The sequence below is a fragment of the Branchiostoma belcheri genome, unplaced genomic scaffold (genome assembly GCF_001625305.1).
Source record: "Branchiostoma belcheri isolate BF01 breed outbred unplaced genomic scaffold, Haploidv18h27 scaffold6, whole genome shotgun sequence".
Lineage (NCBI taxonomy): Eukaryota > Metazoa > Chordata > Leptocardii > Amphioxiformes > Branchiostomatidae > Branchiostoma > Branchiostoma belcheri.
In genome coordinates, this window is record NW_017804242.1 from 1,993,967 (window position 1) to 2,006,259 (window position 12,293).

The 12,293-nt window shown below is 43.9% G+C and overlaps 1 protein-coding gene across 1 annotated transcript in view; it reads right to left on the reverse strand.

Annotated features, from left to right (window-relative positions):
- Positions 1 to 9,961, reverse strand: part of LOC109482239 — an 18,371-nt gene extending 8,410 nt beyond the window's left edge. Inside the window, exons 1-8 of the mRNA XM_019784932.1 lie at positions 9,892 to 9,961; positions 3,750 to 3,968; positions 3,217 to 3,444; positions 2,087 to 2,194; positions 1,643 to 1,864; positions 573 to 803; positions 228 to 386; positions 11 to 57 (exon numbers count right to left, since the gene is read on the reverse strand). Coding sequence (XP_019640491.1) covers positions 11 to 57; positions 228 to 386; positions 573 to 803; positions 1,643 to 1,864; positions 2,087 to 2,194; positions 3,217 to 3,444; positions 3,750 to 3,968; positions 9,892 to 9,916 — 1,239 coding nt within the window. The 5' untranslated portion in view covers positions 9,917 to 9,961. The remainder of the gene's footprint in view (positions 1 to 10; positions 58 to 227; positions 387 to 572; positions 804 to 1,642; positions 1,865 to 2,086; positions 2,195 to 3,216; positions 3,445 to 3,749; positions 3,969 to 9,891) is intronic.
- Between the last annotated feature and the right edge of the window lie 2,332 nt (positions 9,962 to 12,293).

Here is a 12,293-nt window from a genome sequence, read left to right on the forward strand (position 1 = left end):
CCTTCGGGGCCTCGCAGCAGCCAGCGTGGTTCTGACAAGGGGAGTCGCTGCACGTACCTGCAGAAAGAGGGAACTTGTTTGAGACGTTGCAATATTGCAGTTTTTTCTCAAGACTATTCGGAGTACAACATCCCAACTTGAATTATTTTGGAAATACCCCACTTATTTTATGTATCATTATTACAGTTTTGTTTTTTCTAGTAACAATATGCACACATCAAGCTTACTGTTTGGGTCCAAGCCGAAGTACATAGCGCCGAATGGGTCATAGTCTCCAGAACCACTTGGTCCATAGTCCCCGGAACCACTTGGTCCATAGTCCCCGGAGCCACTTGGTCCATAGACCCCAGAGCCTTTCGCCATTTCACAAAAAGTCCCGGCATATCCTGATGAAACACATTCAGACTAAATCATGCTAACCACGCCATCATGCCAGTGTTTTTGGTTATTCGATTGATACAGGAGTCGTGTTCATTCATTACAACACGCACAACTTTTGAAAAATTTAGGACAGAGACAACAGGAGAGCATACAATGAGCATTTCGTGAAAAACAAGAAACCGGCTACGTACCTTCCTCACAATCGCACTCGTGATAGTGTCCCTCACAATCCACCGGACGACAATGTCCGTTCTCGCAGCTGTCTTCTAGGCATTCTCCCACCACAAACTCGCAGTAAGGCCCGGTGAAATCCGGCGGACAGGAACACCAGACATCTCCCCACGATTCCGTCTGGCAGGTCGCCCCGTTCTGACACTCGTCCAAACTACAGTCGGTGGGCACGGTGGTCTCACACACTTTACCTAAATCAGGCAGACAGTTTTTTTAGCTATCACAAGGGTAATCTCGAGGCAGATTCTCCGTGCAAGGGGAATCTATATTGCCTGCTTGTAGTTATCGGCAATTGGCCATTTTGGAAATAGTAACGCGGATGGACAATTTGACCGTCCTCTAGCCCCCAATGAATCCGAATGGAGATTATCAGAAGAGCACAAAAGTAAGTATAGACTTTAATGGGTGTTATTTTTAGCTTATTGCTAGATTAGCACCAATGCTCCTGGCAGATCGCTCCTGGCAAAACATGTCAGAAAGGTATACAGGGCAATGATATCTTAGACATATCCAAAGATTTTGCAGGTTTATCTTGTCCATTGTCCAGAACAGGAACACGGTGCATGTACTTAAGTTATAAACTTTAAGTGGAATTTCTACCTAGAGCTGTGTACCTAAACAAATGTTAGGTACAGGTACAGGTACAGGTACACAGGTTTAGGTACAGGTCCGGACCTGAACCTGTACCTGAACAATTCGACCAATTTACATGCTCTTCTGAACTCCTTCAATAACAAAAAAACACAAATAAACTTGATAGTTAAGGTTTATTCTTTGTTTATGGCGAATGCTCAGATAAAATATAGGCAAAACTAAGATGTTTTTGTTTTCATGAACACACTGTCCTTACACAGGCACCCATTGTTAACCAGCTATTTAAACATTTGAGGTCACAAATAGGCATAAAATTGGTGTGAAATTGTTTAGGTACAGTACCGGTACTGAGGGATTAGGTATTTTGAACCTGTACCTAATCAATTTTTCCGGTACAGTATCGGTACTGCGTACCGGTACACAGCTCTATTTCTACCTGTAAATCCCCATGGACAGTTGCAGTAGGCGTAGTCAGGCATGGTAGTATCGAAGTGACAGGTGCCTCCCTGCATGCAGGGGTTCTCTCCCGAGCTGCAGGGGTCGTTGAAGGTGTCACATGTCGGTGGGTCGAACCCCAGCGGACAGTCGCAGTACCAGCCTCCGTCGGGTTCCGGGCAGCAGGAAGCGCCGTTTTGACAAGGGGAACTGCTGCAACCATCTGTGAAGGGGGGGGGGGCGATGACAGTACTAATGAGAACGATGCCAATATCTTCTACTCTCCAAGCAGAGGTTTGGGCTTAGGCTTATGCTTGACATGGTTTTATCTGGCTTTCATTTTCTGTTTAGTTTGTTGTCATTTCTACGCTAGCTTAAGGTGGAAAATGGTAACTGCCTATGTAGATGGGTTCAAAAGAACATAGTTATGTAAGGCTGTACCCACCGGTCTCATTGTAGTCCCCGGACCCACTTGGCCCATAGTCGCCAGACCCACTTGGTCCATAGTCCCCAGAGCCATCTCCCTCCACTTCACAGTAAGTCCCAGAATATCCTGGAATCATAGTCAGATTCAAAATGTAACTGCGATTTTGTCATAGTCTTATTTGGACAAAATTCTTAATTATGGGTTCACCACACCACGAAGTGGTGGTGAACCCATATTGCTTTTTCTGATGTTTCTTCTTCTCCTTCTCCTTCTCCTCCTGCCATTTTTTAAATGGATTCAGCTTCTTCATTTTAGGGCCCAAGGTCCTGAAATTTGGTATGGAGGTACAGTGGGCAAATACCCCTAGGCGTTTTTTAAATTATTGTGATACAGGCTTTTAGAATGGTTTTATTTGAGTTTTTTGGCTGTGTTATAGCAAATGTATTACCTAGTCCGTTAGTGTGCCTTGTTTACCACGTTTGGGCATGAGTCATCACAATGGAATGCAGGGCATCAACCAATAGGCATGCAGCTTTCCTCTATTCTTCTTGCTGATTGGCTGTTGGGATTTAACTTGATCAACACCTGCACAAAGCATTTCCACCTGCACAGAGCATTTCTTGCTGACTGGCTGTTGGGATTTAACTTGATTAACACCTGCACAGAACATTTCCATACTGACAGTATGTCTGTATTCAAGTGTTTTGGTAGGTATTTCAAGCTTTCCTGCTCCAGCATTGGAATGCGGGGCATGGACGTTTTTTTTTATTTTGAAAATCAACAGTTTGCATTATGCAATTAAAAATCCTAACCAATAAAGTAGGGAATAGCTATCCAACTGTTGTTTTAGTTGTATTTTACTTTACATTATAGTTATATCAATGTAAATCATTGTTTTCCCTTGTGTTTCTCATTCTTTCCCTGCCATGTCGTAAAATGTGGTGAACCCATCGCTGTATTTGCTCCAAAGAAAATATTGGCCTTTCTAGTTTGTAAAGGTATCATTTCAGAAAGATGTACCTTTCCCCGATTTGAGCCCAAAAAACAAAACAGAGAAAATAATGTTCAATGTAGATTACGAAATCGAAGGAAATCAGTATGATACGGACAACGAGATGCAGCCCATGTTGAGGTCCCCCATCACATACCTTCCTCACAGTTACAGGCGTAGTAGCCATCACAGATCCATTCCACGCAGTCGCCGTTCATGCAGGTGTCTTCCTCGCATTCCCCTATGACGAACTCGCATGAGGGCCCCGAGAAACCCTCCGGACAGCTACACCAGGCATCTCCCCACGACTCGGGAACACAGGTTCCTCCGTTCTGACACTCGTCTGAGGTACAGTCGATGGGAGTCGCGAACTCACACGCTCGCCCTGGTAAACAACGGACGGGGTTACATGGGGACAAGGAATAATACCAAAAGCCTTCAATTTTTTACTGACATGGTAGGAATGATTTTCATCTAATAGATTGTTTGTGGTGTCGATTAAGGAATAAAATACAGAAGGGAATCTCAAGCAACAGGATGGATTTTGAAAACTGTCAGGCGTTTCAAGTGTCTTTCACAACTTTCGTCAGTGGCTAACAGAACCTATCGTTAGTTGAACGTATCCAAAAACCTCATGCAGGTTGGTTAGAGGACGTTGCTTAGTGATAAAAGCAAAATCAACCTTCTTACCTGTGAATCCTGGTGGACACTGGCAGTAGGCTTGGTTACTGTAGGAGTCGAAAGAACAGGTGCCTCCCTGCATGCAAGGGTTCTCTCCCGAGCTGCAGGGGTCGTTAAAGGTGGTGCAGCCCGGTTCCTCGTACCCTAGCAGGCAGTAACAGTACCAGCCTCCTTCGGGGGCCTCGCAGCAGCCAGCGCTGTTCTGACAAGGGGAGTCGCTGCACGTACCTGCAGGAAGAGAGTTGTGTTTTTGAAAGTGTTGAAAATTCTGCAAATATCTCTGTTTGCATTCATGCATTTACATTAGTCGCCCAGGACGAGGGCTATTTCATCTATATAGATGGAAAGTCTGCAAATATATTTTTGCATTCACGTCTTTACATTGAGTCGCTCAGCGGTCTCCTACCATGGAAAAGGAGTATGACGAAAGCATCTTTGGCAACTGATTCTGAAAGCAGATAAGTAGGCGGAAGGATTCCCTGACAGCTGCCTGTGTAAAAGGCTCATCAAATGTGATAAGTGTCAATCATTAGGCATCAATTACTGTCAATAGGTAATCTTGTCATGGACACTAATACAACGAGTGTCTTCAGTTTACTACTTTAATGCCGTAAGACCATTCACTATCTTTTTTCCGAGACATGGCGGCTTGACAAGAGGTTGATAGTGTGTCATCGAGTTGAGTGACTAAGGCGAGAAGATACGAGATTGAGAGGTCACGGGTTCGATTCCTGCCATTTCTGACTACACGCTGTTTCCTTGGGAAGGGTTTCCTTTCATTCCACCCAGATGTAAAATTTGTACGTGACTTTGGTTGGGTAAGAAATGGTGATAGAAAGGGAGGGTGGATCAACAACCCACTGCCTCTAATGGCCTGAAAAAGACTATAAGACTACCGTCAGTGGGTATGTGAGCGCTCTTGGTCCCAACGACAGAGGGGGTTCTTTTTACAACAAATAGCAAAAATTAACTGCACTTAACCAATCCATAAAAAAGTTTTAAGTTAGGGCCAATTCATCGTACGATGATAGTAAGATTGCTATCGAGGGCATTCTTCGTATGGTCGTGTATGTGTTGTCGGTTGGTTGATTGGTTGGTTGGTTCTTTCATAGCCTGCTTGAAAATCATAAAGCATCAAAATCGCACGACGACCCACGACAAATGTGGCCAGGCCGTGACCTATTAGCTCTAAGACAAACACGGGGTCATTATGCAAGTTAAATGGAGTTAATAAAGTATCCAAGTAAGTCCCGCATTCTGTCGCAAGTCGAACGGCTCTGGTGACTAAGCACATAGTGACCAACCCCAACACAGCGACCACAAGTCACGGCTCGGTGATTGGCTATGACATCAGGGCCTGGGAGTGGCATGGTGGGATGCAGACGTTCTATGACCTACGGAAACCAACCCTGTTCGCGTTACTGCGAACAAGGGTCAGCTTACAGAGAAGCATTGTTCGTCAGCCTTGGGCTGGCTGGTGGCGGTACAGGAATTGGGCATACAGCACTTACAATGCAGGATACACACACTAGTGATGCATAATTGGGGCGATATGCACGGTATCATTCCTGTATAAGGCAGTAAAAACACTCAACATATACCAACACACTGCCCCAAAGACACTCATAAGTCAAGGATAACAGAGCGCAGGAACAGAAGATGTCCTAACATCGAACGTTGTGTACATTTGACGTATTTTTAATGACCCTGTGACATCTGTAGCCTGAAAATACCTCTCCACGCCCACTACCTGAGAAAGACTGGCAGGTAAGCTGACAAGGGTCGTCTGTAGAGACAAAACGAGAACAGGGTGCGCCAGCATGCTTGAATGCTCGTCTATGAGGACAGGGGCGACCACAAGATATTTGATCCAACTTTAAACAGATTTGGTGGTTTTGTACTCAGGTAAGGGAGGGAATGGAGATGGGGCTGAACTCGTACCGCCCCCCTTTGTTGTATCAAGAACCAATCTCAGGCGCGGCTCTGGACAGTTCGCGCGTGTCCAGGACCATGCCGGGGGCAAATCGACGTTCTTGGATACGCGGAGGCTATCCAGAACCGTGCCTAATCCGAATCCTAACCCACTCAGGCACAGGCATGAGTCTGGATACGATGCCCTTAACACTGAGGATCTCCTAGTCCTGGCAGGGCCAATGTATAAAGGCATGTTGCATGTCAAGAGAGACATTAAGAGAAATATGCCCATGCATGCCATACATTGTACGATAAACGGCTACTAACAGAAAGATGCACTATCTGGTTTAAGTGCGTGCTGTTTACACCCCAAGAACCCTGTTGAAAGAAAACGTTTACACACATCCCTCACATTGCATTGCTTATCGGCTTATGTCGACTTAGCGGGAGCCGAGGTAAGGAGACCATTATAAGCGTTACGGCTCGAATCGGTTTAAGCAATTGTTCTCGGCACGCGTAGTTGTCTTAAAACATGAAGAGCACTCGTGCAAAGCCTTTTTTTTAGGATACAAGGGTAGCTTTTCAATAAGACCAAAGCGTTATAGTAAAGATACAGGCAAAGCGTGAAATAGTGGACAAGAAACACTTTTGTACGTTCTGCTTTTTCAACATAGGAGCGTTTTTGGAACGTTTGGAATTTGACCATGAACTGTCCTCCGTAACAATAAGCTAGTAAAGATCATTGTCCGCAGTCACTCTTTTGGGAAGGCAAAATCTAAAGACATGTTTTGGCCGAACATAGCATAAGCCATGCAGGATAAGGCTATGCAAGAACACTAAACCTCATACTGAACACTTTAGTATACTAGTACCTTGGATGGTGGCTATGACTAGTGCGACTGGTACGCAACAGAAGAAAGACGAAAAACCGCAGTGTCTGTTATGGTACTAAACACTTTTCTTTTACGTCAATGGTGCATATTCTTCGCGAAAGGACTACAATTATTCACAGTACAAAACAGGTTTGTATAGCTATGTTCGCTGTCGTTTCCATCCTCTACTAGGTGATCTTAAACGTTACTTATTCAGTCATTGGTGTTGTAATTTTAAAGCAATAATATATAGACATATATATAATATATTCATAGACATATATAAAAGGTTGTTTCCCCTCTCCACCCAGCGACCATTGAACAACCAAAATCTCAGTAGTGGTTCAAACGAATTCATATAGATTAAGACATGATAAAGATAACTACATTTCGTTTGCTTCGTTGCATTCAAATCATACCTTTATACAATGGATCAACGTTTTAAAAACTCTTCATGTTGTCTTTGAAATGTGCTGATTCAATAATTGATTCAACAAAGATGATGTTGAACACACTGGGCCATACAAATCCAATTAAGGTAGCACAGAGGTCTCCGTCCGCGGATGAACGGATATGATTTATGATGGTTCAGGCCAGGAGGTCATTACGCACTAATTAAAAACACATTAACCCTTCTGTAAGGGCCTTTTTGTGCCTCCTGGCACTGTTAACTTTCCGCATTGTGACGCTTTAGCTCTTTCTCTCTGGAACACTAACCATTGAGACACCTTTGAGTGGTAATTGCCCTGATCGCCTAATCCCTTGTTGACTATGTTACACATAGCCGGCCGACCATGGCCTCCAAGCCTTCTCCAGACCATGGTTAGGAGTTAGGCCCTTATTCTCTTGCAGGCCGCCAAAGGTCCAGACCTCTATCCAGAGCCCCCTACACCCCAGGCCCTTATTACATCTCCCGACCTTCTCCGGACCATAGTTGGGAATTAGTCGTTTGAACTACTAAATGCGATTTTGTTCTTCTTTGGTTGGAAGTCGGTCGGTAAGGTTGCCTACTACAGTCTTTGGAAGTTGCCTGTGGCAGTCGAAAAGTCAAGGTCAAGAAAGTCACATAGAAAGTACAGTTTAGACGCAATAAAATAGCGAACCGGAGCTAGACAAGTCCAGGAATAAGATACATCCAAGGCAACGTCAAATCCAGCGCAGACCCGTGTTTTGGAATGGCCTGAAGCAAAGTCATTGGAAGGTTCCTAATGTGTTACAGAAATAACTAAGGGTTTTTGATAATTCTTTTCTGAGGAGGCGGCTTACTGTAGGAAACCGGGCACAATTAGTACTGAATCAGATATATAACCAGAAAAGCCCATTATAATCCATTAAACATCCCTGACCCATAGAGAAGGCTAATGATGATATATCAGTGGTCTGTGATGACAGTCACCATCACCCAACCACCTGTTGCCACAACAGTGGTTCTAGGCCACAACTATCATACAATCGTCTGCTTACCAACAACACACAAATATACACAACTTTGTGGCTCTTCTAATCTATTCAGTGGCTAGCTCCTGGCCCCAACAGCCCCCCTTGGGTGGTTTTTGTCTCACCGCTACTTCGTGCACACACTACTCGTGTTTGCTAACAAGGTGCATTGTTTAACGAACTCACTGGGCGGAGCCTTACCAGGGAGACGGTGCCCAACAGAGTCACGCTGCCCTGCCACTGGGGTAAAGGTACTGTTGTCTGCGTCAGATTGTTGGCATAACTGTTATTGGATATGCCTACATATACCCACTGAATCATTCAGTTCAATGGCATTCAATTTTACCCTTCTTCTAAGTTCTTTTATTTGTAACTTGTCAAACATGGTAGTACATGTTGATAGTTTCCTAATCTGATGTTAATTTGTTTTAAGAGATCCGAACACATTTAAGATGTATGTCCTATAGAAACTACAATGTAGACTCATGTCGCTGGATCCGTTGTACTGTCAACCTTCCATACTTGCATACCTGTCTGCTTGCATGAAAGCCGTAAAGTGTCTAGTGTCTTACGTGCCTTGGTCTGGCTTAGTGTGGGGAAGATGCCCAGCAACAATTCATTGAACGGATAATAACGATACGTCACAGACAATTTTGAAAAGACGAGCAGAAAAAGTCAATTTCTTCAAATTTTGACACAGCAGGAGAAACCTCTTCTCCTAGTAGGTTCTTCTAGTGGCACTAAGACGATATTCTATGTTAGGCCGAAATTAAATTTAGAGTGAGGCATAAGAGACACATTGGCTTTGAATCCAAAGCTCAAAGAAAGACAAATTTTAAAGTTTTCTCCTTGTCAGGTCACATTTCTCGTACGAAATCGATCGCGAACTTCGACATTCTTGGAATTGTCGTGTATGTGTTGTAACGAAAATTTGTCTTGTAACGAAAAATGCTTTCTAAGATCCTTGTAAGCAACTGGTTCTGCCAAAGCCTTCTTGTCAATTCTGCGACATCAAAAGCGTATACAATAACCTGCGACGGACGTGACCGCACCGTAAGGAACATTCAAGTAGAACGGGTCAATTGGCCAAGCAGTATGGCATTTTCTTCTACGATTACAGTAGCAATGGATCACGATTGACGACGTGCTGGGTGACACATGGCTGGTGGTACAGTGAAAAGAGAGTATTGGAAAAGTAAAAGTACTTTTCTGAAAGATTAAAAGTAATTTCTTGAAATGTCTGGACCCCATCTGTTTCTCCTTGCCCAAAAGTCTACAGATTTACAAGGAATGATTAAATCAAGTTATAGGATGTACACACGGGCCCCTCTACTGAGCTGCGAAAGTGTTACATGTTTGGCCTGTGGTCATTACTTTGAAATAAGATTTAGTAACTACTGTACTTGTCGTTCGGTGTGATATAGCTAGCTGCCGCCGTGCCGCGTGCCTGCGAAGCTGGTGTGTTACGCCGAAGGGCGGTTATACCGGCTATACAGATACAGATACTTTGTAGCTGACCAAGGCCTTCACGAGAGTGTGTTGAATACCAAGGTTCATCTCGTGTGAGAGTTCAACAAATGCCTAACTCCAGTTACTCTCATTATTGCGCCGAATAGTCTAAGACAGTTGTGTTAAAAATGTAATTGAGGTCTTCTTCATAATGCCTCGAACAGTTGGATATCTGAAGTGCCTACCCGATACTGCATTTGTAGAGCTCTTTGAATTCATATCATACACATAGGAGGAAAAAAATGCCCCATTCGCAGATTGGCGAAAAGATTTTCATACATTTTCCCAAAATTGTAAATAATGAAAGTTGCTGCGAACGGTTGAAATTGATTAATTTAGTTCACTGAATCCAGTTTGCAATTTTCCATTTTTCTACAAGTACGACTTTTTTCTAATACAAATGTAAGGAAAGTGCTTACCGTTGGGATCCAGACCGAAGTACATCGGGGTCCAAAGGTCCCCACCATAGTCCCCAGAGCCACTAGGATCGTAGTCCCCCGATCCCGAACCGCTTGGATCATAGTACACGCCGGTCCCTTTCTGAGGTTCAGAGCCCCCAGAACCACTTGGATCGTAGTCTCCCGATCCCGAGCCACTTGGATCATAGTACACACCGGTCCCTTTCCGGGGTTCAGATCCAGAGCCGCTGTAATCACCAGAAGGGTCTTCACCGTATCCACTGCCCTGCGCCAAGACCGGACCAGTGTAGAGAGTCAGGGTCGTGCAGCAAAGGCAGAAGACCAAACCGAGCCGCGACATTTTTTCCCTTGCCAGAAAGTCAGTAGGGCAGGTGCACGACACGGCCCGTCACCACGGCGCTTCGATTTCAAGAAAGGCCGGACCCCGGACGGCACGGTGTGTGAAGACCGGTGTTGAGTTACAAGAGGCTGTCATTGATGAATGACGTCAACGTCAGAATGCCCAATGGCTCAGGGAGGGGGGTCTATTAGGGGCCATCTATAGAAGCGGGTCAACTCGAGGGAGTCCTTTTGTTTCCACGGAATTTTGAAAATGAATGATTCATTGTCGGATATGTTTGCCTGGCGTCCCGCTCCTGATACCTCCATCAATAAAGGCGCGGTAGGCCTTGGCTGGTATACTGGGCCATCTCAACAAACGTAGCATCTGTATCCTTGGCTACATTCTAAATAAGATACAATAGAGATTTGAATCTATGCACGTAAGAAAGTTGTAGTTGGTTCTTGTACTCTCCAAGTAGTTTGTTCTGAAAATTTTATGCGTTTTAAGCATTTTGTCGGGCTTTTCGTTGGGTACACTTGGTCAGGTTTTCTGGCCTAGGGTGTAGAGGTTCTATTTTTTTCCCGATCCTCACATGAAATTCTCTGATCCTTAAAAAAAGAGTAGTGTATCAAAACACTTCCGATGTGGTTCCGATATGCTTACCAGAAAAGAGAAATGGATTACACAAATGAATTATGAGTGAAATGAACTATCTTAAATCTGTTTCCGCTAGTTGAGTGGTTTGACTTCTTTTCTTTATGCAGTGGAAGTTCGAAGATGCTCAACGTTCTGAAATATAACGTTTGCTTCACTCACAATCAAGACAGAAATCCTAGTTTGTATTTTCTTTGTACCAGGAATGACGAAAACAAGTAAATATGCATCTCGAGACTTACATCACAAGTAAAATTTTCATCTTTATCATAAATGTTAATGCTATTCAAATAGCCAGACAATTAGCACCACCGTACACGTCAGACTAACGTTGGGCTGTTTGTCACACGGCATTACGGACCAGCTACCGACGGAGAACACACCCTACAGGAACAACAGTAACCATAGTCCCGAGCTCCTGTCAAGAAAGTGTCGACTAAGGCTCTGCTGACCCGCTTGAAAGGTAGATTGTTAAACTATGTTATGACAGACTGCAATAGATGGCTGCGCCGAGTATCAATATAATGTAGAGACAATTAAAAAGCTCAGCATGGCACCTAAATACCGCCATCATAATGTGTCGTGAATCTAAGCAGTATGACTATGTGAATGCCAACATTCCCCACAAAATTTGTATCTGTGTCTGTATAGCCGGTATAACCGCCCTTCCGGTGTAACATACCACACTCGTTCTCATTCAAATGTACAAAATGCTGTCGCCACTCTTTACGACTAGGTCTGAGCCAAATCATGGACCTCATTGTTGCTTTTTTCACTTTCCCACTACACTTACTATGTTTTACGAAAAATGTACCACAAACCTAGGTTTGATTGATGACTTGAGAGAAATTATGGTCGCGGGTTGGATTTCTCCCCCTAAAAAGCGGCTGTCGCCTGAGACGAAATAGAAACTTTAAAAAGCAGCCTAAAACGTAGCAATTTGATTACGGCAGTAGTTTTCTGCCTGGTGAAGTCGGATGGCTAGGCCCTCTGATTGATCAAGTCAGATCGCTCCTGTCACTATTCCTGTACGCCGTGCGAGGTGTTTCATACCTGTCGCCAAGTTCTGTAACATCCGTTACCGCTCAAGTAAGACGGTCGTGCAGTTTAGATAGAGTCACATATAAAACATGAAATTGCCATTTTGATGACTTTTAGCAAGTTTTCTAGGTTTCTAAGAGAAGAAGAGAAGAGTGTGTGCTGTCATTTATAGCCACATTCGCTGAACAAATTGTTTTACAGTAATAAATGTAACATCCGTTACCGTTGTTTTTACTTTCTAATTTTAGTTTCTTCACCTGGTATATAAAAAGTCGCCAGTTTAAAATGTCCGTACTTATGTCCCCTTGTTCTCAATGATGAAGATAAAAACTGCAGATCTTCTTGGAGAAATAAACAAAAACGTCCGTTTTGTAACATCCGTTAC